Source organism: Solea senegalensis, linkage group LG18 (genome assembly GCF_019176455.1).
Source record: "Solea senegalensis isolate Sse05_10M linkage group LG18, IFAPA_SoseM_1, whole genome shotgun sequence".
Lineage (NCBI taxonomy): Eukaryota > Metazoa > Chordata > Actinopteri > Pleuronectiformes > Soleidae > Solea > Solea senegalensis.
Genome location: NC_058041.1, coordinates 12,289,004 through 12,316,813, shown reverse-complemented (window position 1 = coordinate 12,316,813; position 27,810 = coordinate 12,289,004). Strand labels below are relative to the sequence as shown.

The window sequence follows — 27,810 nt, the reverse complement described above, 5'->3', positions numbered from 1 at the left end:
AATCCAATTACTGCAGGTTACTTTCACTCCCATCAAGAGTGATGTATAGGAAGTCCATGAACACATTTGTGCTGTCCAGGCATTTCTTACAGCTAAGTAGCAGATTTAAAACAAAAAAAAATCAGCTTTACAAATTAGATTTGCAGCTTGAAAAAGCACTTTGCTCAGTGTTTATCTTTTTTAGATGTGAACCTGTTATTGCTTTGTTAATTTCAACAAGGGCAAGTGTCTGCCCTTTCCTTTGCACTGCAGTCTCCCCCCCCCCGCTTGTCCAGCACAGTGACATCTCCCTCGGCTGCTGACAGCACTATTGACTAAGATGATGGATGAGGGCTGTCCATTAGGTAGCATTACCTTTGTCTACACGAGAGCGCACTCGAAGGCAGCTTTGTTCTAGCCTCAGTCAAACTGAAAGGCAGACAAATGAAGCCATCATACCTAGAACAAGTTCCAGTCCTGTCATCTATTGTTTTAATGGGAGCAGAGTGCACCTACATTTTTTGCGGTGGGGGGGTTGGGGGGGGCTAGAGTTATTCATCTCTCTGTCATATCAAAGCACAGGCACACTTTGCATATTTCAGATTAGACATATATGGTACGTCACATAACCCACCATCATTATCATTTTATATCTCCGGACTCATCAGTAAGCTAAACTGTGACTTACAGCGCTCATTAAGGAATCCAGGACACTGACAGCAAAGGCTGTCCCACAGGCAAAAGGTTGAGTGAGGTATAACTCCGTGTCTGGGTCGTCGTCGTCATCTTGGTCCAAGAACTGAACGTTTGAGTCATTCACTATGGGCGCAAACACGAAATTCATTAGTAATTTAACTTCTTTTCTTTTGATTGTTTTGTTCACACAAAACCCAGATGTCTTTGGTTTGTTTATGAGTTGGAAAATAATGGATTGTGTATTCAAGCACACATCAGGCAAATACTTGATTGATGTGAGGAAGAGGACACAGAAGAACAGTGGTTGTGCACAACAGTCAGTAGCTGCAGATATGGACTGTATTAGAAATGTCTTTCTTAGTTCTGAATTTGGACAAAATTCCATTTTATTTTATTTTAATTGACTGCAAAAAAAACCTGATAATCTTGTTTGGCCTTGTGGACAAGTTCTCCTTGCTACACTCCATATCCAGGCGATTCATGCACAATCTTGACACCATGCACACTGTTAAAGCCCCAGGCCTTGATTCTGAGTCCTCCTGAGTTCAGTATCAGTAAAACCAATAAGCCATTGTTTGTCTTGTAAATCCAAGACAGGACTTCCAATTACTTGAGCTTGCATGTCAAAACAAATGAAAGCATCTCATTGCCCCAGAACCTTCTTTGAAGATGCATGGGAGCACAAAAACATATGCAGTAGCTGGAAGAAAGTAATGATGTAAAATTTAGTTTGAGGACTGCTCCTTCTGTGAGGACAGGAATAAATGTCAGTCATATCGACAGGGCTGAGATGAAAGAAGGGCCAAGGAATATGATCCGACAGAAGATGCTATGAAAACTGCCAAGAGGACTTCTGAGGGATCAAAGGCCTTGTAATTCTTAGAAAAATAAAAGGGAACAATTTTGCTTTAAGATAAGGGGGCCAAAACAAGACAGGCAATTTCAACCAGAACCAAGGGTAAAATGTGCTCAAAGTGATGCTGTGGGAATGGACGGAGCCTCTTGTGCAGCGAGAGAAATCAAAAGAAAGCTGATGTGGAGGCAGCAGCAGTTACAACACTGCAGTACAGGACAGAGTAGAGCACTTCTTACCCAGCTCAGTTATCATTTGTATGCTGGTCCCACTGCTTTTATCCTGACTGAATGAAATCACAGGCAGTTTTTTGCCCGGCTTTGCTAATGGTGCTAGACAAGTATTGAGGAAAAACAGTTACTGGAGCATGTCAACAAGGGACCAAGGAGAAAAAAAAAACAAAAAAAAAAAAACACTCAACTTTTAGTACAGTTAATCAAGTGTTGACAGGCTATAATTGCAGAAATTGTGTTTTCAGATCCGTTTACAACTACTTGACTGAAATCTACATGCAGCAGTAAAGTAAGCACATCAATCATCTGACAAATAACACTGGCAAGCGTACCTAGCTCTGTTATGATGGGGATATTTGCTCCTGTTGTGACAGAGGTTTGCCTTACTAATCCATGGACTGGGCTGTTTTCTGGAGAAGATCGGTCCATGCCTGGTGGTGTGAAGCCTGAACGAACACACACACAACACAGCGAACACATCTGTTAATGCAATATTCAATACTTCATCACATGCTTCAAACAGGCATATCAGCACTGTGGCTATTTCATCCACTCCCAGCCACAGCATTAAGTTGCTGAGTGCGATGTTACCGTACTCCTGACGAGGTCCAATATTAGTCCATATATAATGGATGTGACATACTGCTCATTTTGTTTCCCTCCACTGTGTGTGCACAGAGACGGAAACCTTTTACACACATGCACAAAGAAAAGCATGTACAGTAAGGGGCCATGAAATAGAAAATAACTGACGCAAGATTGAATTTGGATTGACTTGACAGTCCTTGCTTTCCTCAGACTGACAAGTAAGCACATTAAATCAATGATGCCGTATGTATTATACATGTTTTGACATCCATCACTAACTGCTGACTAAGGCAAATGCGAGGTCATACATGTATTAGAGGAATAATGAAATTGGCAGGGTATCCCCTGAGGTCAAAGGTTTCTAAAAGCATTTTTCTCAATTCCAACGAAGGACCATTATTGAAGGCCATCACATACTGACTGACTGTTTTAGCAGCTTGTATGAAAGCTGTAATATTACATTGTTTATAAATATTGTGCACATGTATAGGCAGGTGAGGCTGCTGTGCCGATACTGTGCTTGTTGCCACCAATTAGGTTTGTGAAAAAAGCAGTTGTTATAGTAACCTGAGGAATAGTCAGTAGGGTTTACTGTCAAATGCACTGACATCAGGCCAGGCAGCACCCAGTGAGGGATATTCTGTGTGCCAGCAACCTGTCCCTCACAGGCAGTGCAGTGAACTATGATAGGGCACTCCTTACCTTGGGAATTAGCCTGCAAGAGCCCGATGCTGTCGTCAAACTGCATGGATTTGATGTTGAGTGACGCCAAGATGCATTCTTTGTCCTGCAGTGATGCATCGTCAATATTGTTCTGATTGGCTGACAGGATGACACACATGTCGCAGAGGTTGATGTTGACAGCCCTCAGATCTGCCCGACTCAGTGGTGTGCCCTTTGAGAGAAAAGCGAGAGAGGGAATTTGTAATGTCAAACGATTATACTAAAAAATGTAGCTTGATGAAACTTAAATTGCAGTTTTCATTCTGTTCTATTTGCTATTTCCTCCAAAATAGAAGAACTTGACATTTGTTTGCTTTGTCAACTATGTTCTTAAGGACACTTAAGAAGTTTCCAGAGGTGCGATATTTTTTCACTGAACAAAAGTTAAATTGAGTGGTTGTGGTGGTGGATAGTTAAACACAAAAAGCACAAAGGGTTTCACATCTTGTAAGTAAGTAACAACGATTTGATAACAACCTCAGCTGACCAAAGTGCTGTACTGACAACAGATATAAAAACAACATGCATATATGCGTAGATAATACAAACATTAAAAGGAGAAAACAATGAAATAAGTAGATTTAAAATCATCTATGCATATACAATAAAAAAAAGTGGTATCTTGCTCAACCAGCATTGGAAGCCAGTGAGAAGAGATAAGTCTGCAGGAGCTTTTTAAATTGGTCGAGGGTGGAAGGACGGTCTGCTGCTCAGGAGCTGCCACAGCAAAGACTCCATCACCACTGTTACATATCTGATAATTGTTTTAACTAAAGCGAGGGCGCTCATAATAGGAGGACACATTTTGACAAAAAGCAACAACATATCCCGCCCCCAAAACTCTGGAGTTCATCGTCTGGACTGAGAATATTCACAACAAGCCAGAGAAGCTTGTTATGAAAAGTCGTGACAAAGCTGTGGTCATGCAGCAACACATGGGTCAGTTAGTGATGGACAGATTGTGTGCTCTGAATGAAATGATTGCTTGTCTTTATCACATTGTAGTAAGAGCTACTGACTCCACATTATTTCTCTGATCTCCACACGGTGCTTTTCATCGTTTAAACTTAAGATGACGATGCAAACGACACATGGTAATGTTGTTCATTTTGTTTGTTTGTTGCTGCTTTTGCTTCACTCACTGGCAGAATAGAAACTTTTGGGAAGTTGTGAAGCGTCTCCCACTCTCGCTTCAGGTACTCGAGGGAGCCGACGAACACGATGTGCTTCAGCTCATGGTAGTGAAAGTTGCTCGCTCTCAGGGGCATCACAAAGTTTCGGAGTCCGATCAGTGCCGATTTCACGTCTCCAAAAATGCACACGACCACATGACCGCTTAGGACAGTCATGGCTGCCTCGCTGCGGGTCTGAGAGAGAGAGAGAGAGAACAGAGGACAAAGGATAAAAAATTGATAGATACGGTTGTTAAAACAAATGTTAATGCTTTCTCCTCTTTTACTCGCCTGCTCACCTAGTAAAATATATATTATGCAGTTTATGACTGCAGTAGATGATGAAAGTAATCTGAATAATGGCATATGCATTAGTACAAGAAATGCTCAATGTATAGGTCCCCCATATACCAAATGACAAGTCAAACACCCCATTAGAGTGTTTAAGTGCCCTGTCAACCTCTGATGGTGCTTTGTGACGTGACGCATCTGTCACCGGGCGGAATAGTGTCAAGGAAAAATGACGTGTAGCGTGTAAAAGAAGCGGGACGCACCAAGATGACCTTCTCGATGTCTTTGGACGGGCACCAATGAAACATCCCAGTGGAGTCGTATTTCTTTACATTCTCGTCCATGCTCTCGATCTGCTCATTCCCTGGGATGAGGAGTGGATCATGTCTAATCAAACAAAAGATAAGAGGGAGGGAATAAAAGATCATCAAACAGGAAAAAGGAGTTTTATACAGCCTCATTTGGGGGGAAAAAATACAAAATTATCAGGTGAATCGTGTGGCAAAACATATTTAAATACCAATCAATAAGGAAAAACAACATTTTTAATTAAATTAATAAAAAAAAAAATCATTAATAATAAGTCAAATGTTAGGCTTCTACAAACAAAAAAAAGAAAGTTTTTTCCCCCCCATTTCCTCTCAAACTCATTCCTGTCAAAGGCCATCTGCAGAAATGTCAACAACACTGCCATGTCATCAAGCAGAGTGACATCAGCAGTGGCAGCCAGGCAGAAGGAGATGGCAGCAACACACTGCGCTGACTGGCATGAGCACGGAGATGCAATTACGCCCCCTTATTGCATACAGCTTTCGACTTCAGTGTGCTGCACTGTAAAAGCTTTAACAGACCAGACTTTAAATATTTCAGCAATTTGCCCAATCATATTTGCTTTCTAAAGTGAAGGGTATTAATTTTTTATCAGAGCATCAGAACGACACAGTCTAATTTCACTGAGCGCAGCCAACACTGACCATTAAAGTGGTCTCAGACATGAGAACCTGCGGTGGTATCATGCTTGTTCAGGTCAGCATAATGGAGTCTTTTGACAGACTCCTTAGACATATAAATGAAAATATAAAACCATATTGCTGCATCCATGCGTAGCTGCACGTATGCTTTAACGTTATTTTCAGTGACAGACGGGTCACAACGTACAGAGACAAACAACCATTCTCTCTCAGATTCACATGGTCAGTTAACACTCTCCAACTAACCTGAATCACCAAAATAAAAGCACTACAATAAAATAAGCCGATTCATTTGCAAAAAACAAACAAACAAAGAAGCAAAATAATTGTAGAAATTAAATCATGTATTCCTGCCTCCTAACAGACACAATGCAGGTTCTGTTCGTAATAGCAACAGATGCTAATCTTTTTTCGTATAGCCTTTTTTACAGCAGCCATTTTGACAGCAGGAAAGTCACCAGTGTAAATAATGACATGAATGAATGTGTGTCACTGAACAGACCAGAGCCATCATTAACATCGTCACTAACACCTGCGCTTTACCGACTATGACATTTACAAATGTCTGCCATGGCGAAGTCATTTTTCCTTCCATTTATTTTTATTATTATTATTTAAATGAAGCTTTTCATTTAAAATAATAGTTCAGTGCACTTTTACAGCATATACGTCCTGCGGTTCTATTCTTATTCAGTTCATTCCCCGTCTCGTCTGTCTCTCAATGTTCAGGGCTTGTATGCTCAGTGACAGAGGCATCATTTGAAGACGCATACAGTCAACCAAGAGACCCACCAAAATGGCTGTATTCAAAGATATTGTTGGGAATGTTTGTGTGTTCATTAGGCATTCATTTTCATTTATTATACTTATACTATATATATACTTTTTAGGCATTCTGGATTGCCTCCCCTGCATGTCTTTTTAACTTTGAAGAGAAACTCACTCAGACAAAAGAGGAGCATTAAAAAGTCCAAATCGCTACAACCAGCCAACGCGGTCAAACAAAACCAGCTACAAAGGGCTCTACAGAGCCATGTGCTGCCCAACACAATTCCCCTTGCACTAAATCAACTTTGTCAGATTGAGATCACAGCTGAAGATATTGTCTCCTGAAAAACACAGACAGCAGCCTTCTGTCTCTGTCTTAAACCTTTTAAACGCTTCGAGTCGACTCCCTATAAGAAGAGCATCTCCTTAGCCCATGTGTGTACTTTAAAAGAATGCTACCTTAAGTAACACGTTAAGTATGCATGAAGGTGTCAGCTGAAACTACCATCCCTCAGGCTCCAAGAGACTGAAGCCAAAAAAGCCCGCCTTTGGGCTCATATACCCTGAGGCAAGACCTGGATGTACTCTCAAGAAGAGAAGTATAGTTGGAGAGTGAAATGTCTTCTCTGCCAGTTTTGACCACTCAGACTCAAGCCTGCCAAAGCAATTTTAATTTGAAAGGACATTGCGTGTGCCAATAAACTGGTTAAAATGGTCAACTCACTGAAAACACACTGAAATCACTAAATCATTTTCACTATGGATTATTTGAATGATTACACAAACAAATCAATGAAAAATCCATGTAGCAAATGTTTGATGTCCTCTTGATTAAGGACAGTCATCTTCCATAACGCCGGCTGTATTCTATACCATCAGCCTTAACTTGAGTCGGAAATACATGTTCTTATAAGACTGAAAGCATTTAGTAGTTTTACACCTCGGCTAAATATTTCATCAGAAGTCAAATGTTTCACCAGTCACTCAGTGGAGCCGCTGTCACTTCAGTTTGTCCTTGAGGAGATGACTGGTGAGGCAGAGCTCTGCCAGGATAGCTATCGCTCACTGTCAGCAATGACGGCCTGTCACTATCCTGCACTGCCATTTGCCTTGGCAGTGCCGGAGCAGACATGACGTGTATGTCACAGTGCGGTCCGATGTGACCAAACGTGTTGTGACATCCCACAATTAGATGTGTCTTATGGCCCATCAAGGAGCCTATGGAAATGGTGTTAATTTCACTGAGGTTGTCATTTGTTGAGTTTCAGACAGGAAGTGTTAAGTTTGCTGAGGCATCTGAAAAAAACAGCAGACAGTTCCGCTTCCACGGCTTTCTTCTTTTGTGCGGTTCGTTCCATCACGCAGATCAGAGGTGTCTCTGAGTGTCATTTCGGTAAGCGCACTTCTAAGCATTCAAAATAATCAGCACCATAATTCCACTGCTTTAGTCACTAAACGACACATCATGACCGCAAAACATAAGGCCAGGTGTCTTGTGGAGGAGCCTAATGACAGTTTATAGAGACATAAAGTCAACGTTAGGCATGCATATTATGTGGATTTTCTATTTCAGCATCACTGCATTGGTTTGCTGTAATGCAAGAAGGCAAAGCCTGAAAATACATCCCCTCATGCAAACTGACAAAGACTTGATCTTCAAAACCCACAGCCAATCTGTTGATCATTACTTATTTACAAAGGCCTTGAAGCCGCAGGTCCTGTAAAAACACATTTGATATAGTATACACCCAGATGTTTTTTTTCTCTGCTTGTTGCAATGAAGTATCCCTTAGGCTACAGCAGCGAATCCCTCTCCAAACGTGTAGGCAGCAGATACACTGCGCGGAACAACACATCCACCTGTACTGTTTCCTAAATTAGCATGGCGAGTAGATGGATTGGTTTGACGGCTTGATATTTAGCTGATGGCTATAGCATTGCAAAAGCCTGGTTATTAATTCCCACGTGTTTGGAAATCACCCGGAGCCATTCAACTTCGACACTACTTTGAACTAATTCAAACACGGGGAAAACGCCCACCTGAAAAAAAAAACAGAGGCCATAGATCAAAAGAAAATGCTAAATGATGCACATGAACACTCTTTTTACAAATAACAATGTCATTTTTATAGCTATTGTGCATTGTTGATCTGCAATGTATGTGCCACTTCTTTAGGTGAACCTGTTAAATTGCTTGTTAATGTCAATATCTAATCAGCCAATCACAGGGCAGCAACGTCCTTCAGGCTCATAGATATAGTCAATATGACCTGCTGAACTTCAAACTGAGCATCAGAATGATGAAGAAAGTAGACTTAAGTGACAGTGGTTAGGAAATGTTGATCTACAACACCTTGTTGTAGATCAACAATGGTTCTATATGACAACATAAGTAACGGTAACTCAAATAACTACTTGTTACAACTAAGGTTTGCAGAAGACCATCTCTAAACATCATCAAACCTTGAAGCTGATGGGCTACAGCAGCATACGACCACACCAGAAACTTTAAGATACATATAATATCAAAACAAGTGGCTGCTGAATAAATAGATCTATTTGTGTCAAAAATTGTATATCGTGAACTTACCAATGGGACCATCACATCATCTGTAGGGTTTAGGCTACATGTCAGGGTGCAAGACTCCCCTGTAGCCTGCCTTCCTTTATGACAGTGACTATTACAATTATCATCCCTCTAATGGCCTCTTGTTGAGTAGCATTGTTATCTCCAGTCAAAATCAATAAGTGCACGTTTAATTTTACAGGACAAGATAAAAGCAAGGTAGCATTTGAATTCACCTTTCATTGCGATAATACATATCATCTGTGGCCTTACGTGCTGAAAAGAGCTCAGTGGGATCCGACAATAGATGAATAGCCTTGGGCTATCTATCCTTTAGAGCCTCTCCGACTGCCTGGCTGTCATTAGTGCCAGGCCTGTTTAAGAGCTGCAGTCTGCTGGTGTCACATGAAAACCTTGTGGCACTGTAGAGCCCTTCTGCAAGTCTGTTTCATGAACACAAGTGCACAGCTTTTTTTTTTTTAATATAAACATATTCTTATATACAGTAGAGCTGATAGTAGACTTTTGGGACTGATATAAATATTTAGGAGCAATCAAAAATCAGTTCTCCTTTTGTTTTGTTTTTTGTTTTAATAAAAGCACACATCTTTTAGAAAAGGGTCCTCAGTATTACACTAATCTGTATCTTGATATCATCAGGGGATCAGTGATTATACACAGTGTGAAAGGTGTTGCTTGTAATAATGAGCCCACAGAGAGTTATCACCAGTGTCACACTCTGCAGTTACCCTCAAATCTATGCAGCATTTTTACTGTCTTTGAACTCATTGCTTTGGTTTTATGGCACATAACTGCTTTGGCTCATCTTCACTGCTCTTATCAACCTGTTTTTCAGTATTTTACAACAACTACAAACCACTGTAGTTATATGCAATGATAGCAATCAAATGGTAAACACAGAGTCCAATTTAGCTGCTAAGGAGTTTCTGTGTTTTAATTTATTTTACTCATAAATCAGGATAATTCAAATCCAGCTATCTCCCTTTCACACTTCCATATCATGCCACAAAGAAATCTGGCGTCTCGGGCTGCTGTAGAAACACGGCAACACAATATTGCAGCCTCTGTAAAGGAAAGATTCAGCCTAAATTACAGATATAAGCCTTATACAAAGAAAACCTATGAAAACCATTTTATTTAAATGTTTTTATGTATACCTGCACAAACTCAAACTAACATGTTGTCACACTCTGTGACCCCCACTTCCCACTGGGCCAAACAATGCCTCTTATCCGTTAAGTAATAACAACAACAATCAACACCTATCCCAATCTTTCACTGAATTAATTTAATGTCTTTATCCCTTGTTTAACGAGGTGATAATATGCCAGTATTGTGTCGTGTGTTGCTCTCAAAGGAACTAATTTCCAGCAAATAAACTTTATCAGATTCAATCAATTCAAAGATAAAAACAAATACATGTATATTATACATAAACACAGTGAGACACAGCAGACTCAGTCTCATCAGTGATCTCCTACCTCATTATCTTAGGTGAGGAGTTTGGAGAGATCCTCATGCCTCCGTTACGTTGCTTTTTTTTGGGCGACAGAGTCGACTGTTGGTCCTCTTCAACTGCAACAAAATGCATCGGTGTGAGGGAGGGAATTGTCAGAGGACACACACACACACCACAAAAACAACTCGCACATCAGTAACGGCAAGAACAGCACAGCACCATTTAAGCTTAGTGAATTCAAAGACAGGAAGTGAGGTTGGGTGAACAAGATGGTGTGGACAACACATTTGAAACCATGTGTAACACAAAATGATTGCATGATGACTACAAGATGCGTCATTTGCTTCGTTGTGTGTGTAGAGACGTAATCATGCAACTGTGCCATCATTAATCATCATGCTAAAGTCAAAATCTGCGAACCAGAGACATCCCTGCAAATCCACATCCTGATTCAGTTAATATCGAACCACGAGTGCCTCCAACTTTTAAAATCCCGTTAGAACAAGTCTCTTTAGACTGTTTGGCCATGCTAATCGCTCACAAATCCATTTAATTAACACAGTAACCTGTGAACATCATAAATACTTTGTGCTAAAGCTGAATCGGACTGCTGGTGTGTCGTCATCTCAGGACTGACATCATTGGCTCATTGGCTCAGGTCGGTCTTTGTGCCACAGTGATTGATGTACAGCTGAGATGCCCCTTGGTCACTGTCTTAATGTCTACTTCAATGAGTGAAGTAATCAAGTTAATATTTTCACAAGCTAATATCAAGAGTGGAGGCAAACAAATCTGCTCTGTGGCCCTCGATGGTAAAATAAACACAAGCACTAATCACCTTTTAACAGCCATCATTTACACTGGGAATGGCTTGTTACAGGTCATGAAAAATACACTTTTTTCTTTTCCATTTCTGAAACTCAGATCATGCTCCTCTTCAGAAGAACACACAACTTAAAGCACCGCTAACATGTCTAAGAGTGACACCGTAATGGAAGATGTTGAAGTGTGTGTGTGTGTGTGTGTGTGTGGGGGGGTTCGGGTTCCAGTGGAGAGCTCCAACACACTGGCCCTTCACAGCTTGCTCGTCCTATTCAATATTTAATGTTTCACAGCTGACAGCTGCACACACTGGGTCATTAGTAAGGAATGCTACACATGCAACCACTCCAGCCTGGCAAGCACATGCTTTGGTTGTGCTGTTGTTGAGCACAGGCCTGCCAAACACGGCGGCGGGGGAGGGAGCAGGGGGGTTTGAGCTCGTCCTTACTGTGACCAAGTGTGGCGTGACTGGGGCGGTAGCTGTATTTCACTGGCAGGCTCCGTGCCCGCTGGAGCCGCCTGGCCTCTTCTGCCACCATTGGTCGCCGGCCCACCTGACCCAGGTCTCTGGAGCACAGGAAGCTCAGTCTCAGAGTAGAGGGCACAGCGGGGGGCAGCAGGCTTCCCTTGCGATTGTTTACCAACGGGACCGTCACGGTAGACACTCCGCTACGAGGCCCCCTACTGACCTTGTCTGAGTTGCAGTTCAGTTTAGCTGACTCGTATTGGGAAGTTGATAACGGGATTAAGGGGCCATCGTTTACTGCTAAATGAAGAGGAGTCATAATCAGCAGCTGTACAAGTCAAGTTAATGGGTTATTTCCATTTGAAATGGCTCATTACGTCCAAATCACAAATCCCTAGTGGTATCTAGCAATGTCAACAGCTATGTTTTATTGGTTTTATGTGCCAATGTTTTAAAATCTCATTTCTCCCTCCTTCTGACTATGACGTGGGTGAATTAAATGTCATTTTTGTTCACAACACTGAAACATTCTAGTGAAGGAAATAGTCCCATTTAGTCGATTATCTATAGAGGGACTGCCCAAAGGCGTATAGTACATCTAAAAATACAATCAAAATATGAAATCACTGTTTATTTAACTTATTTATAAAAAATCAAAGAATGTTCTAAAGCATGGACATAAAGGCAGCTCCATGAATCACATTCTAGTGGCCACTGATATTACAATTGTTCATTTAGTGTAAGGCACCAAATTAGTAGTTATTTATCTTGTGTACTTCTGCTTCTGATTGTTTAAACCTGAAGAACATTTAAAATATTTAATTAAGGGATTATAGAATTGCAGTAATTACTTGCATCTTAGTACAATACAATACAAAATGTATTTACTTCTTTTGTAGAAAGAAAAGGAACAAAACAATGATGCTGTTTATTCTTTTTAAGTCTTATTTTGATGCAGCACAGACTGTTTTGAGTGCAGGCAGAAATCTCAGAGACAAAGAAACAGGCTGTATAGACACCACAAGGGGGACGTTAGTAAATGCTTGCATTGTCATTTGCGTGAAGTGGCTCTTTAATTCTTAACCTTAACCACAAGACAGGATTTAATTTAAACTGACTTCACTAGGACCTACAGTGTGTATGTTAATAAAACATCTTGTGACTCTTATCATAATTAAACCACAATCACTGGTTTTGGGGGATAATTCTTTCTGGCACAAGAATGCTAATAGCTGAATTATTAAAAAATCTCATTTTTATTAAACACCACTTAACCACTTGGCATAGCCACCAATGAAGTTTCAGATTTGCTTGGTTATTTATAATAAACATGAATTAATAAATATGCTTTCAGGTGTTCCAGCATTTGTTATGCCATAAGAACAAGGAGCTGACAATGTGCGTTAACAAACACGAGCTGCAGTTTATGTCTAATGACGGAGGACTAAATTCATTATTTTGGAATACGAAAGCTTACATTTGCAGTGGTTTTTATCTGGTGAAGATAAGACCCTGAAACAAACAGAAGGAAGCAGAGGAACCTGGTCCTTTTACTCCAAGAAATAAAATGACTGGGAGCTAAAACTGGAGGATTGAGATGATTATTTCAACAGTCAGCTGTCGAGCAGATTATACTTCCTGCTGCAGACCTCCACTGTTCATCTGCCTCGTGTCAAACATGCACAGCAGTTCTCCAGGACAATACCATTGTGGCATATTTCCTGTTTATCACAAGTCTTGTAACAGCGGATGAAGCGGAAGGCCCACAAGGTTCACACTCCTCCAACAACGGCTGGACGAGCGTCGCAAAAATATCAGACTACCTCTCAAAACACTTGTGTCTTAATCTGTGTGTTTTTTGCCCCCCCTGCTCTTTAAAAATAAATCTGCTCTAAAGCATCTATAGGTGTATTCACTGTACGGACAGACTTAAAATGTACACTGAGTTGATTCAACAGTGAAGCAGTAGCACCATCTACTGCTGAGCTGTACCTGACTGCCGTAGCAACCAAACCCCCACACAGAAACTGTCTCCTCATGCTTTGCATAAGATGGATGATGATGTACTGGACTGAGCTATGGGCAGCAAACCGTGACACACAGCAGATTAGAGACAACTCACACTGTGATGGAGGTGGAAATGGTTAGAAACAAGTGGCAAAACGAGAGAACAGGAAATCAAAACTTACTTGACTTGATATATCCATTATAGCTATTTTTAGCTGAGAAGAATGCAGAGACAGACGAGAGGTTACAGGGAAGAACAGGTCGTCATGAAAATAAATCAGACAAACGGGGACTGAAGGCTGGGGAAGTTGTTTTTTTTAAAAGGCACTTAAAAAAACAAACAGGTAAGCCTTGAACACAGCATGGATGTAATGAGAAACAAAAAGGGCTCAGTTAGTCACATGTGTTTCGTGAACTTAAACAGTGGCTCAGTGTGTGTCATGAAAAGTCACATCAGAGGAATTAAATCAAGCATTTGATTTGTTGTTGTTGGTAAATTTGGTTTAAGTTTTTGTTTTACATCAAGGTTTAGGGCAGCAAATGAATATTCTTTTAATCAAGGATGGATCTGATTCTTCTTTATTTATATCTGGTTAGTTATAATACATAGTTCATGCATAATTAATAGTTTGAACAATTTTGAATGGTGACCTACTTTTATATGAAACACTCAAAAAAGGAATGATTGATATCTCTGCTTTAAAATGAGATTTTTTTAATTTTTTTTTAATTGACTAGTTGATTGACCACCCTGATTATCCAGTTCTGCTGAATCAAGGTTACATTTAAGTGATGTGTTATTTCAGAGTGGTGCAGGTCGTTACAGCCCACACTGAGATTTTATGTCATGAAATACTGTTTAACCTTGATATCTAAAAAATTTAAACCAAATTTAGCCCGGTTTTATCCCATGGATGTATTTTGAAATCCACCGCTCACTGGGTCGACCTGCATTAACAATATAAGTCAGGGTAAATGTGTGGAACAAGACTTCTGTATGTTTTATTCTTGAGTCTATGGCGCTGACTGTATTTTTTCTCCTCTTTCCCAAAAGCTGTTTTCTATTCCATTTCTCTGCCTGCACAGATGCATGGAACTTTGTGAGTCACTTTTTTTGGAGCCACGAGTACCACACATGCTCATTAGGACTTTATTTCAGCCCCTTGCTTACAATAAAGGTCATGCAATGAGCTTAAGGCAGGACAGTGACAGCAATGTTCAAACAGGGACCTTGCTGGTCCTGGCATCTGTCGCCTGCAATCGGAGGGCGCGAACAGAGTCACAGGACTAACAGGCTAGCATCTGTCCCACAACGAGAGAGGAGGAGAGGGGTGGGGGCACTCGGCTGCCTGGTGGTTAGGAACTGTCACGCTGAGTTTCATGACAACCGGTAGCACTCCAAAAATGAAAATGCAAACATAATTTCCATGTCAGGCCGTATAAGGCCTCGCTCTGTGCACCTCCCGCACTGTGTCGACAGCAGCTCCAGAGCTCTGCTCCAGCTTAGCTAGCCAGGCGGTGCTCACAGCACACAACCCTAGAAGACATGTCGAGGAGTGGAAAACGCCCAGAGATGTTCAGCTATACACAAACATGGTCTTTGATCAAGAGACATTCGCTAAAACTCTGTGACAGACTACAATGTTTCCAGCAAATTGTATTAACGCTGTGTGAACTCGGACACATTCTTCATGCCTCCTGCGATAGATCAGTGCAACTTCACGTGGCCTCTGGCTTTAAAGGGCAATCACACTTGAATTGAAATTTCCTCTACAGCTCAATTCAGTTCAGCACAATTCAGTCAATTCCAATATGATTCAGCATTGTAATAAAAAGCTCTCAGAGCTTGAAAATATCACCATGAGCTTTGCCTATGGCGGTAAATGTGAAACTGGGTTATGCACGGAACTGTTTTTTTTTTTTTTGAGACTTTAGCCCATGGTTGCTCAACCTTTTGGTCTTAATTTAATAAAACCAGTACATTAACCACAATATGTGCAACTACATTCAGAGAGTCCCCTCAGGTGCTCTTAAGACTTCTCAAATAATTGTCTATTCACACATATGTTCACCCATCTCTAAAAAGAACAGCCATTAAACATTTTATTAGTCGTAGTTACTGGAGTTTTTCTTGAAAGGATGAAAGTACCCTCTCTAGTGACATTATTAGTACAAAACAAACCCAGAACCCTCCACCAGGATTTCCAAGATTGAGAGAGAATTGTGGCAGGACACACAACAGCATTTTTTTTTTTTTCAGGTTTAATTGCTTGTGATTATGTTGGTGAGATCAGCAGAAGCAGAAGCGCGCCATGGTAGAGGGGAGAGTTCATTATCACACTCTGCAAAATTGTTGTTATCCCAAATTGAAGTAGAGGTCAGTTTGAATTCACATTCTCTGACAAAGCAGCAGCAAAACAGTGAACCAGCATGCGACACAACAGCGCCAGGTCAGCGGCAGCAGCAGCAGCAGCACAGGACAAAGAACATCAGCTGATAATAACGCTCCAACACTGAAGCTAAATCTGTACCCACGACAGTGATGACACAAGAGCCAGGCAGCACACAAGCCAGAGACACTGCACGGTAAACGCAGTGCATGATACAAACACTGAAGACTGCATGTCAATGGTAACAACTTACGGGCGTGTAATGTGGTTGTGCATTCAGTAACAGAGAGTGGGATGTCATGTTGAGAGGAGTCCATGTTACCACGCACATTAAGTGGCATGCAAGAGCAGCCTCGCTCTGAGCGGCCGCAATCAAAACAACATGCCAGTCGTATTTTCTTGTAGACGGGAGTCTTGGCTACAGTCACAGGTTCAGACAAGAGGAGAGGAACAGTAGGTTAATGTAGAGGGTCATTCTGGAGGAAGAGTGAACTAAAGGCAAGACAGGGCACAGAGGAAGGCCACAGCTGGGATGCACTAGATCAACTACGTCTTGACAGTGTGCAAATGTCAGATCAGGAATTCAGGAATTATTTTTCCACTTTTTTGTTCGGGGTCATTTCTGGGACATGTGTGGGAAATATCACGGGGTCCCAAGGTCATGAGGCTTAAGGGGGTAGAACATTTTACCGTGAGTTGGGGTGGGAGGCAGATGATAAGTTTTTATCCAGCATAGTAGTCCTCATGTGTTCTCTATTGACTTCACCACTCGACCTCACCTTAACATCACCATCAACGCTTATGACTGGGTTGTTTTTACACCACGACTCTTATCTGCACTGGTTCTCTGATTCTAACATATTCATATGATTTAACCATGATTCTTTTTAAAGGTATTGGTTTAAAAAAAAAAAAAAATAGAAACGCTTTCTATGAGACTATGAAGTCCTTTGACAGCAAATTTTCCAAAACAGCCCTGATATCAGATGTGATGACTTTCCTGTTATGCTCTTCTTGCAGGATGCTGTTTTTGTCAGAGGACGGTGGGGACACCTGGTGGTGATCTGCAGTATTACTGATTCCAGTCAGCAAAATTTAATCCAGGTAATTTATGCACAATTGTTGTCCTAACATTGAAAACGACGTGCACATAAAAACCAGGGAACCAGGCAGAATCAACCATTGTACATGCAACATTTAGAGTGCATTCAGTCAAGGGGAGCAGGCTGTGTTTCAAGAGGGAGACAAATCCACATTACTCACAATATATCACTATATAGTGATTTTTAATTTTTTTTTTTTTTTTTTAAGAAAAGTGTGCCAAATTTCCAAGCAGCAGGAAAAGAATGCATAAATATAAATGACAATTATTACCTGTAAAGGGTTAAGGAAAAAACCAAATGATAGGAAATCCATGTGAAAAAACATTAAGAAGGACATGATGTGTTTTAAGGTCTACAAACACACGATCCAGCCAGGTACCTGAGGGTGTTAACAGTCTCTGAATGCCTGTTAATGTCACAACATCATCAATGAAACAGAACACATGGCAAACAAACAAACACACAAGCCACAGAGACACAATGCATATTTAGACTGCAGTCACGTGTGGTCTTAAAATACTTCTTGTTCCTGTGTATGTTTGCACGATGGGAAGAAAAATATAATATTCTATTCTTTAGATTCTCTACTGGTTGTGTCAGTTAGAAGTAGACTACAAAAACGACAAAGAATATCATTTCATCCAAATCCCAAAAGCAGAGTTCACAAAGAGTGATAAGGTGTCACTTACATTTCTTGCATCCACATTTCTTTATTCTTTTGGGATCAGTTATGTCGTCGTGGCAGGATTTACAGTAAAACAACGCCCTAGGAAACAAAGACAGGCATCCCATTTAAGAAGAACCTTCATTTATGTACTTAATTCCAGGACTAAGTTTACATTCTGCTCATATAATATATACCTTTTTACTCAAAGTTCATTAAATGCAATGTATTTTTGCAAAACACTTTATATGAGTTCCACTTTGCTTCACTATAACAGATGTTTACAAAGAAATACTATGTAATATATCCATTTTATCTGGATAATTACATTTGGATTACTTACAGAAAGAATATGATTGATTTTTTATATATATACTACTCTCTGTTGTCTAATGCATCTAAAAAAGCACAGTGTGTGTAGATGCATACGTTCACATCGATCACAACGATCAGGGTTGTGTGTACGAAATTATATTATACATTATTTGGTGAACTGGTTGGTGGTGGATTAGCAAGACTTAGGAAAGCTGTTTTCTGTATGTTTGTGTAAGTGTTGTTCTCTCGGAGTTATCCTTTGAATAAATTTAAATTATTGATTCTCTACTCTACTCTAGCCATCGCCAGGGTCTATACTGCAACTTCTGAATTTACCTCAATATTAATTATTACTATATAACATCAGATATTGTTGCACAAATATCACAAAGTCAAATATTTAGAAGGAATTATTAAACCGATCAACTAGAGATTGGTCACGTTGTTATGAAGTTATCATTTCCTTCTGTTCTACCTCTGTCAAAGGAATATGGTCACTTTTAGATCACGTATGATGTGATGCGTTTTCAAACACGGCTTCTGTCTGAATAGAAACACAGCATTACCTCTTTACTTCTTTGGCGTCGCTGGCAATGAAGAAGCCCAAGGTTCCCTCCTGCATTTTCACATGGTTCCCAGGATTTATCAAGGTGCTGTTAAGATTTATAGACCAAAGAGGTTGGCGTGGAAAGTTATATCACACAGACTGCAAATGCAACGCTTTGCACGCATCACAGGCAGTGTTAGTGTCTGCCAATGACTTCTGTTTATTAAATTAAGCTGATGAAAGCTGATATCAGTGACACTTCAACTGGTGTAAAATGAGCATCAGTGCATTAAAGACACCACTAAAACGGAGCTTCAGCTGTGTTTCATGTCGCTAACTACCACCTCCTCCAATCATTTATCTCAACGCCTGGAAATGTTTGTTAACAAACCAATTTAGACACTAATTAAACACATTTTCTAAAGGGCTGTGTGTTTGCAGTCAAACAGAGGGCCCGATTAAAAATACGCCCCTCACCGAAGGCAAACCCCCGACAGCAAACACACCTGTGTGTTTAAGATTGTGCATCTAATCTGAACAAATCCCAGTGATCCACCGTGAGCACACGCACGTACCTGCTTTCTCTTTGATCAGACTTGTACTCTATAGCTATGAGCAGCAGTTTTAGCTTCACATAGCAGAGTCTGTGGAAAGAGCACACAGATATAATTAGACTTTGATTCAAATGATCCAGACTAAGCACTCGTGTTTCCTGTGGTGCACTGTTGTAAATAGGCTTCAACTCTTTTACAAGGAACTCACTAGTTGAAACGTGTTATTATAATAATTAACTTATTGAATCAATGGGTTTTAAAATGTACAGTCTTTCATTCTTTCTTACGACTACACTTGGTGTGCATATAATTAAAGGAACAGCTTGACATTTTCCTTTAAAGGCCTTCAGAGATCATTATAATAACTATAAAAATGATTATTAATATTCTGATGGGCCTTTATTTTTACATCAGAAGCAGTTCTTCTCTCCATAGGCTTCCATGTTGGATCTCCATGCTTTTAATTGACAAACTAAACACATATTCGGTGTTAATGATAACTGAAGGACGCCATAGGTTCACTTATTCAACTGTGACATGCATCTTCACCACTAGATGTTGCTAAATCTACACACTATGACTTAAGGGTTAAAGTGTTTAGTTCTGACTCTTTAAACATAATAAAAAGACCACAGAGCTTAAATTGGTGAGGAAACCAAGGCAAACACAAAAACACTGTGCATATGTTTGGCTTTAAACCACTCGATGTTTCAATGTACGTACTCGCAGATGACAGGGAAGGACAAGCCCACAAAGGCACTCGACAGGTACTCGGTGTACATCTCGTTAGCTACTCCTTCGAGGTAATACTTCTGCCATGTGTCCTCTTCAATCTATGACAAAGATGGGATAATAAAACACAGATGAGCTTGTGTCGTTACAAAAATGCCAAACGCAAACAAAAATTGTGCCCGAAAGTTGAGTTATTTATATATCCAGCATTCACCAGACGCTCATCTGGGAGAACCATCATCCTTTCAGACTACTTTAATAACCATATTCAATTTTTAACTTTGTCCAGTCTTCACAGATGGGTGAGTCTGAGCTGGGTCTACCTTGATGAAAGACCTCATGGAGAAAAGGTTGGCCAGCATGGTGGAGAGGCCCTGAGCCAGGCAGCTCTGGGCGATGAAGCCAAGTTTCAGCTCTGCAAGGCAAATGGCATCGTCTCCCTCCTTCCAGTTCCAGCTTGGGATGTTCAAAAGGTGGGCCTGAAGGTAGGGAAAAAAAACACACAAAAACTTGAATGTAGACAGTATTATATGTTATGTGGTTCTTAATAGTTAAAAACCAAGATGGACAAACAACAAGTCTTAGAAAACATATTTCAGCTTTTTAGGTTAACCTAACCTTATTAGAAATATCCTTATGTGTCAATAACAAGCATGTAATTAATGGTCTTTGTGGATGGAGGTGGAATCTACTAACCTTATTGTGGTACTGCAACATCTGTGTGATGATTCTGATCTTTGGGTGGTAATTCTTGATCGATATAACCCTGATGCAGGAAAAAAAAGGGATACAACAAACTTGTCAGTTTATCTTCTTTCTCATTTATAACATAAAAACTCAAATAAGCATGTTCAAATTGTGCTATTTACACTAGGATTGTAGGATTGTTTCATGTCGGGAAAAAGTTTATTAAAACTCTCTGTTGGCTTTTGATCGTTTTCCACCAAAAAGGAAAGTAAACAACCAGGAGTTTGTTTGTGTGCTTGCAGTAAAAAAAAGAGCTCTGACATGCCCACTTACACTCTTAAGTTCAAACACTGGACTTTGGTAACACTTTATATAATTAATTTAAACCTATTAAGTCTCTGGACATACAAATACCTGTCAGAGGTTCAAAGTGATTTTTAAAGAGGTAACACTGACATTTTCTGGTGTATAATTTGACATATACAGTACTGTCCCATCAGCCATCACTTTTGCTTGGTTTAATCCCAGTTGCCTTCCTCTAGATTTAATCACCCTTTACTTCTTCTCTTTCCTTCCTGTCCCCATTTTCAAACTCCTTAGCTGTTTTCACCTCATGACAACAGGCTAACACTGGCTTATAGAGTTTTCTGAGAGGGCTTCTACTCTCACATAATAATCACCATCATCATGCAGATTTCAGTTGTTCAAATGCAACATATTTGTCATATTTGAAAGACAAATCCCGGAGAGGGTCCCTGTGATTTACCTCATGATGTTGCTTGCATCCTCAGCGTCAGGGTCAGCACAATATTTGTTGGCTAAGATCAAACAGGCATCGGCAGATTCAATCTGAAGACAAAATCACACAGAGAAACAAACTAAATGATCCAAATCAGCGTCAGACACTGAACAGCAGTGTTGTGTTTACAGCGAAACAGCACAAGTTACCTTGACTCTGGCCAGGTCATGTGGATTAAGAACAGACCCTTGGTAAAACTCAACTTGGGTGAAATGGCGTTTGAACAAGGCTTCCAGCTCAAGATTAGGGGAAATACTGAGAGAGAAAAGAAAATCCAGATAGTCCTTAATCTGAGGCAGAATAACGTTTCTAATCTGGCAAGCATGTGATTGTTTTATCTTCACAAACAAACCAATAAAAAAAAAATAAAATAAATCTTCTGTACTTACTTATGGAGAAAAACAATTTCTACATTGACATCATCCCTGTCCTTGTGTAGGAAGTCTTTCAGAAAGTTGGACACACTCTCAAGTGTTATATGACCACAGACAACGATGTGCCTAGAAAACAAGGTGCAGAACAATAACGAAACAAACAAAAAATGTAGTGGAAATAAAAGTCAGTCACAAAAACACACACACACACACACACAAAATGTAATGTTTCATCTTGATCTGTGTCCTAAAATCAAAAGGTAGATCTGAGATGAGATGGATGTAATGGGAGTGGAAAGTATTCAGTGGTGTTGTGTTCAGGTGACTGAGCTGAAATCTGTGTGGGATAAATGAGTCAAACTACGTTACAGGAGGGACGTTTGATGTCCCTGACTGACGAGGTCAGAGGGCACCGTGGATTTCACTGTCAGATTAGAAAGGATCAGAGTTGACTTAGATGGAGATTATGAAAGCAGCACTCAGTGCATCGCCACTCCCACATCATTTACATTGACTTAAATGTCTTTTATGCATTCTATTTTTATTTGTCAAGATTTCAAAACTTGTTTCAGGCGTTTACTCGGGTAAACATTTCGCCAGGACGAACTGCTACGTGGAAAGAAGCACAGCTGGAGGTCTCATTGTACGGCAGTGTTTCTTCATGGCTTTAATCTACAATCAGTGCATCAGAGTCATTGTTATTTTTGCGCCACCTGTTGCTCTAATTTGCAGAGAAAAAAAACACAGAAAACGAGAATGTCGTTACAACAGTTGTGATGGTATAACAACAAGTAAAGACAGTAAGAGGAAGGTATATTAAGATATTAAAGAGATGGAAGGAAATAGTAATGATAATGATGCTGACACGTCTGTATAATGTGAAAACAGATGTTAAAACTACAAAAGCATGCTACAATACAGTAAGCCATCGTTTTTGTTTGGAGGCATCCAGAATCGGAATCGGAATATTAAGAGAATAGTTTGACATGTTGGTATTTACAGTTTTCATGTCTGTACGTTAGATATGGAGCTGGAGCAAGGAGGTCGTTATCTCATCACTTCATGTCGGGGTCACCACAGTGGATCGCCTGCTTTTCAGTGATCCGCATATATCCTTTCTGATACAACCCTACCTTGCTCAAAGGCACTCAGCCCCTGACCTGTCAGGCATATGAACCGGCAACCCTCCGGTTACAAGCCAAGTTCCCTTTCCACTAGGCCATAGGATGCTCAACAGCAGTAATCAGTTTACGTTCCAGAAAAATACACCCAAATTAAATTATCACCAATTAATGTACAGATTGTTTGTTAGTTACTTTTTGTCACAATCAAAGCACAACAAATAGGAATGTATTAAGTTAGGAGCTTAATTAGTCACATGCTAAACAAAACTAAACTAAACTAACTGCCCTCATGCTCTAGCTTTATATTTAACATACAAACACATTAAAGAGAGTGCAATAGTGTATTTACCAAAGGGTCAAACTAATTTTAACTGTAATTTCTGTTCTAAGGGTGTAGGTCAGACTGAAGACAAAGGCCAAGACGGTTTAAAAGCAGAGCATGGAAGAAAAAAGAGAGAGACAAGCATAGCAGAGACAAAATAAATAAATAAATCAATAAATATAAAAGGAAATCAATAATAAGCAAGCAATGATATACAGGCCTAGATGTATGGGTCATTTTTCATCACTGAAACTTGAGTTGAATGAAGGATTATTAATAAATGACTATGTTTTTATTGCTGTAGAGAAGGCTCTAGGTTTAAATAATGTAATTCAATCAAATTATTATTAATATGTTTTTTTTTAAATCATGAATGAACTACTCTAGTTTGGATTGAAATTATTATTGAAAAACATGCACACAAAGTGATTCAACTTTGATTTATCATGGCGTTAATTTGTTTAAATCAGAGATGCCGTCACATCCACACAGTAGTATGGTACAGTTTATGTTCAGTTACAGATGAGCTTTATTTGGATGTTATTTCTGCAGTTTTTGTGATGCAAAAATCTGTGAATTCATGAGTGCAAATACTTGATTGACATTCCCCCCACACAGATGAGTACAGACCACCACCACCACAACACATGAAGGATTTTCTCACAGTGGGTTTTAGTTTATTTTATATGACGTTAGACACATGAACTACTGTTGTAACTCAAAGCTCAAGGCAGATCATTTGTTATTGTGTATGTGTCAATTGTTGCCACAGAGGGTGCTGTTCAGTCATCTTTAGTGACAATATTGTCACTAAAGAGTATTTTAATCATTTTAAAGATAATCATTGTCAATATCACGGTGAGAAAAACCAACATGTACCATCTTTAAAAAAATGGCAATAATATCATAGCACAGACTCTTGTCAAGTCACTTTTGTCTATTTTTAAACAAGTGAAAAAATCTGACACAAGTTTTTCGAAAAATCGTTTCTCTGTAATTTCCGACACTAAGTGCAGTAAGTGATTTTTTCACTTGTTTTACAAAAACAGGACTTTCAGGACTCGGCTCACAGACAAAAATAACTGAGATGGAGATATTTTTGCAGTGTAAAAGGCGAACATTGATGAGCAGCGACACCTTGCGCACACACATAATGGAAGCAGCAGGAACTTAACATTTATCATGGCCAAGTTCTTCAGTCACAGTGTGACTTAAGTGCTGATTGAGGTCATTACATTTCAAATGTTTTAGCAAATATTAAGTCTCCTCTTTATGAGAGGGCCACTCGAGTCACACCAAACCACACCATTCAAAGTTTTTTGTTTTTTTTAGTTTGTTTGACTTACTTTCTGCCCCTGGTCGAGTTATAACTCCCTCCATATTTCTTCCGATTAAGGATGAGAGCAGCAATTTCTGGCACGTAGCGAGCAAACATGGCCTACATGCATGAAAAAGAAAAAGAAAAGGGCATGCAGAGAAGGTTCTACTGCAGTGGAGGCAGCAGAGCCTCCTTGAATACTTACTTTCTCCCATTAACCGCACTATAGGAACCACCGTATTTCTTGCGGTTTCCTATTAATTCTATGATTTCAGGGACGTAGCTTGCAAACATGGCCTAAGGAGAAGATAGAAGACAGGAGAAGAGACTAAAAAAATAGGCAGAGAAGAGCAGGTCCTCTAATTTTAGCTTTTAAGACGTCTAACAGTGAAATGCTACTGTTATGTGCAGGAGTAATATTAATATTTTATTAACAGGAAAAAGGAGAAAGAAAAAAAAAGAGTTATTTTACAGTTCCATTCCAAGCATAAAGATAAAGTGTGAGAATGAAAAAAAAGGCCAATATTTACGGATACTGGACGAAAAGAAGAAAAAAGGAGGAAAAATAACAGCGGATGAGTGGTATGTTGATCTGTGACAGGAAATAAAGAAAATCAAGAAAAAGCCTTATGTGCCATGTTTCGCCCAACAAACACATGTCAGTGTGATTTAGAAAGCACCGTTAAATAGACAGCAAACATTCACTTCATGTCTCTACACTTCTGCACGACAATTCCTCACTGTCAGTGTGAGGACTTTGATTCATGAGGCCACACTTTGGTGGGAAAATTAGAATTACATTCACTGTGAAATAGACAAAAGATTGTGACTGATATGATGTCTTACCACAGAGATATAGGACTTGATTTTGGCTGAACTATCATTTTAATACTCAGCTCTTTTCCATAATTAAAATATGTCAGTGCAGTTTAATCCTACAGTCAATATTGCTTCATCATCCAGATCACAGTGTGACCTCTGGCTACAGACTTCATCAGATCTTTAAATCCCCTAAAGGATGTTTTCTATTTCCTCCCCCCCTACAATCAGCTTATTATCCTATAAAAATGTGCGGCTTTCGATATTTGTGCAGGAAGAGATATGGTAATGTTGCGAAATCCATAAAGCCGGGCTGTAATAAATCACCCGGTGTCATTGTGTTTGTTGTAAAGAGGGAGGGAGGGGAGGCAGGAGAGTGGAACCACCTGAAACCGCAGTACTTCATAGTTAATAACAGATGCACAAATCAAAATGAAATACAATTATTCAGCATTATACCCAAATAAATGCTGCATAGATAGAAACAACTCATACATGACATGGAAAACAAAACAAAACAGAAAAAGACACCCCACTATAAAGAACAGATGAAGACCATCCTGAGTTGACAGCGTCCCAGTGAATAATTAACACCCGGTGCAGTGTGATGATTGACTGCAGGGAGGATTTTTAAGCAGCGATAATATGAGTAATGAGATGTATTTTTACCAAACCACCAAGGATGAAGAAGACCATAAACAGGCGACCCAGGGTGGTTTTCGCATAAACGTCTCCATAGCCAACGGTGGACATCGTAACCATGAGTAAGTAGACACATTCCCAGTAGGAAAGGGCCTGGGAATTTTGGAAGTTTTCCCAAGGATCCCCTGAGTTTTCCACCTGGAGCAGAGTTAGAGATTTCATACAACCATGAAAACAAACCGATTTAAAAATAATTAATTGACATTAATAAAAGCAGCATCCTGAAAATGAACAGCTACTTCATTGGATGACATTAACTTACCAAATGAATGAAGCCTGCTGCAGTCAGCCATGTGCTTATGAAGATTGAACACAGGTTCACCAGCTTGATCGAGTTGCTAGTTTAAGAAAAAGACAGACAAAACATGTCATTATTAATGAAAATCCGGGGTTCTACAGCAGAAAATGAGTCAAAATCATTCTGATATACTCAGTAACACGCAGCAACACTAAACAATCAAAGGAGATGCAGCAGTTTCAGTGACTTTTGGACAGAGACTTAAAAAACTTTGCTTTTATTGCTTGTTTGTATTAACACAGGCTGTATATTTATATCACATCTACTTGTATAATTACATTTCTCACCTGACATAAAAACACGAGAATATTGAAGTGCAATATTCCCTGCATGGCCTCTATTTTCATGACCTCTACCTTTAACTTCCATCTGCATGAATGAGTGAGGAGATTATTCTATTCTAAGCATTTTGTTGCACTATAAGCTCTTCCTGACACAACATCTGTGCAAAAAAGATTGAATTCTATGTGGTGAGGAGACAAAGCACTTCTGTTCTGCAGGGTGCAGTATATATAGACATATTCCTGCAAGTCCAAAAATGCAAAATGTTAGCACTTTATTTTTAAGTGCCCACGATGTGATCGATTTTGGTTTTAAATATTAATCTTCCCCCTTAAAAGTACAGTAAACCCGTGGCATGTTTACGTTTAAACAGAGCGAGTCACAGCATGTGCACCATTTCACACGTTTTCACAAACATTACAGTCTCGCACACACACTGACAAAAAGTGAGACAAACTATCCACGCACTTACCTTGTCTTTAGTATGTTCAAAAATTGTAAAATCTCTGAGAACTGTATCAACCTTAAGGCCCTTAAAAATCTCAAGCCTGTGAGGGGAAAAACAGAAGACCACAAAGAAATGACCTCACATGATGAATAATAAAAGATTCAGACCAGATCAATAGCATTCCACTGTGTCTTTACAGATACGACATAGATTTAATACCATCATTCATGTTTATCAGCCTCAGTGGATTCACTGATCAAAGCAAAAGCTTAATCAACATGCAGTGTATCAACAAATCAACAGAAAAATGAATCAAGCTGTACAACTGCAGATCTCTCTTCATCAACTCATCATTCTGTGTAACTCGGGAGATTCACAAAGCGCCAGCTTCCACCTGAGAGGTGTTTTCATTCCAGCTGAATGTGGAAGGGATAACAACCTGGATTAGAGTAAAGACAGGTGGACGCTGTCATGCCAAATTGAATGAGTAAACAGACATGACGTCAAATCTGAAATTTGAGGGCATTTATGAGAAGAAAAATAATGTTGCCAAGACTTCAAGGACGGCGTTATATCCAATAAAAACCTGCACTGTCAACACACGCCTTAGCTCCTATACGCCACTATTGTCTGACTGTGCTATCCTATCTTTGAAGCTGTGTATATTTACTGCCATTGTTTACGGCTGTTTGTGTCCAAAAAAGCCCCAGAAAGTCC

At 39.8% G+C, this 27,810-nt stretch overlaps 1 protein-coding gene across 25 annotated transcripts in view; it reads right to left on the bottom strand.

Annotated features, from left to right (window-relative positions):
* The window catches only part of LOC122759084 (calcium-activated potassium channel subunit alpha-1), an 88,623-nt gene that overhangs the window by 9,468 nt on the left and 51,345 nt on the right, over nt 1-27,810 (bottom strand). For 6 of the 25 annotated variants that reach the window (XM_044013612.1, XM_044013605.1, XM_044013627.1 and 3 more), the window contains 22 exons: nt 27,118-27,193; nt 26,328-26,403; nt 26,033-26,203; nt 24,750-24,841; nt 21,796-21,906; nt 21,556-21,661; nt 21,374-21,456; nt 20,617-20,686; nt 20,244-20,399; nt 19,912-20,021; nt 19,210-19,278; nt 18,654-18,740; nt 17,798-17,874; nt 16,259-16,423; nt 13,798-13,830; nt 10,343-10,436; nt 4,799-4,922; nt 4,215-4,439; nt 3,052-3,244; nt 2,094-2,207; nt 1,768-1,860; nt 668-798 (listed from right to left, as the gene is read on the bottom strand). In XM_044013612.1, coding sequence (XP_043869547.1) covers nt 668-798; nt 1,768-1,860; nt 2,094-2,207; nt 3,052-3,244; nt 4,215-4,439; nt 4,799-4,922; nt 10,343-10,436; nt 13,798-13,830; nt 16,259-16,423; nt 17,798-17,874; nt 18,654-18,740; nt 19,210-19,278; nt 19,912-20,021; nt 20,244-20,399; nt 20,617-20,686; nt 21,374-21,456; nt 21,556-21,661; nt 21,796-21,906; nt 24,750-24,841; nt 26,033-26,203; nt 26,328-26,403; nt 27,118-27,193 — 2,456 coding nt within the window. Of the gene's footprint in view, nt 1-667; nt 799-1,767; nt 1,861-2,093; nt 2,208-3,051; nt 3,245-4,214; nt 4,440-4,798; nt 4,923-10,342; nt 10,437-13,797; nt 13,831-16,258; nt 16,424-17,797; nt 17,875-18,653; nt 18,741-19,209; nt 19,279-19,911; nt 20,022-20,243; nt 20,400-20,616; nt 20,687-21,373; nt 21,457-21,555; nt 21,662-21,795; nt 21,907-24,572; nt 24,665-24,749; nt 24,842-26,032; nt 26,204-26,327; nt 26,404-27,117; nt 27,194-27,810 lie in introns of all 25 variants that reach the window. The other 19 variants (XM_044013610.1, XM_044013628.1, XM_044013619.1 and 16 more) reach the window with 8 other exon arrangements.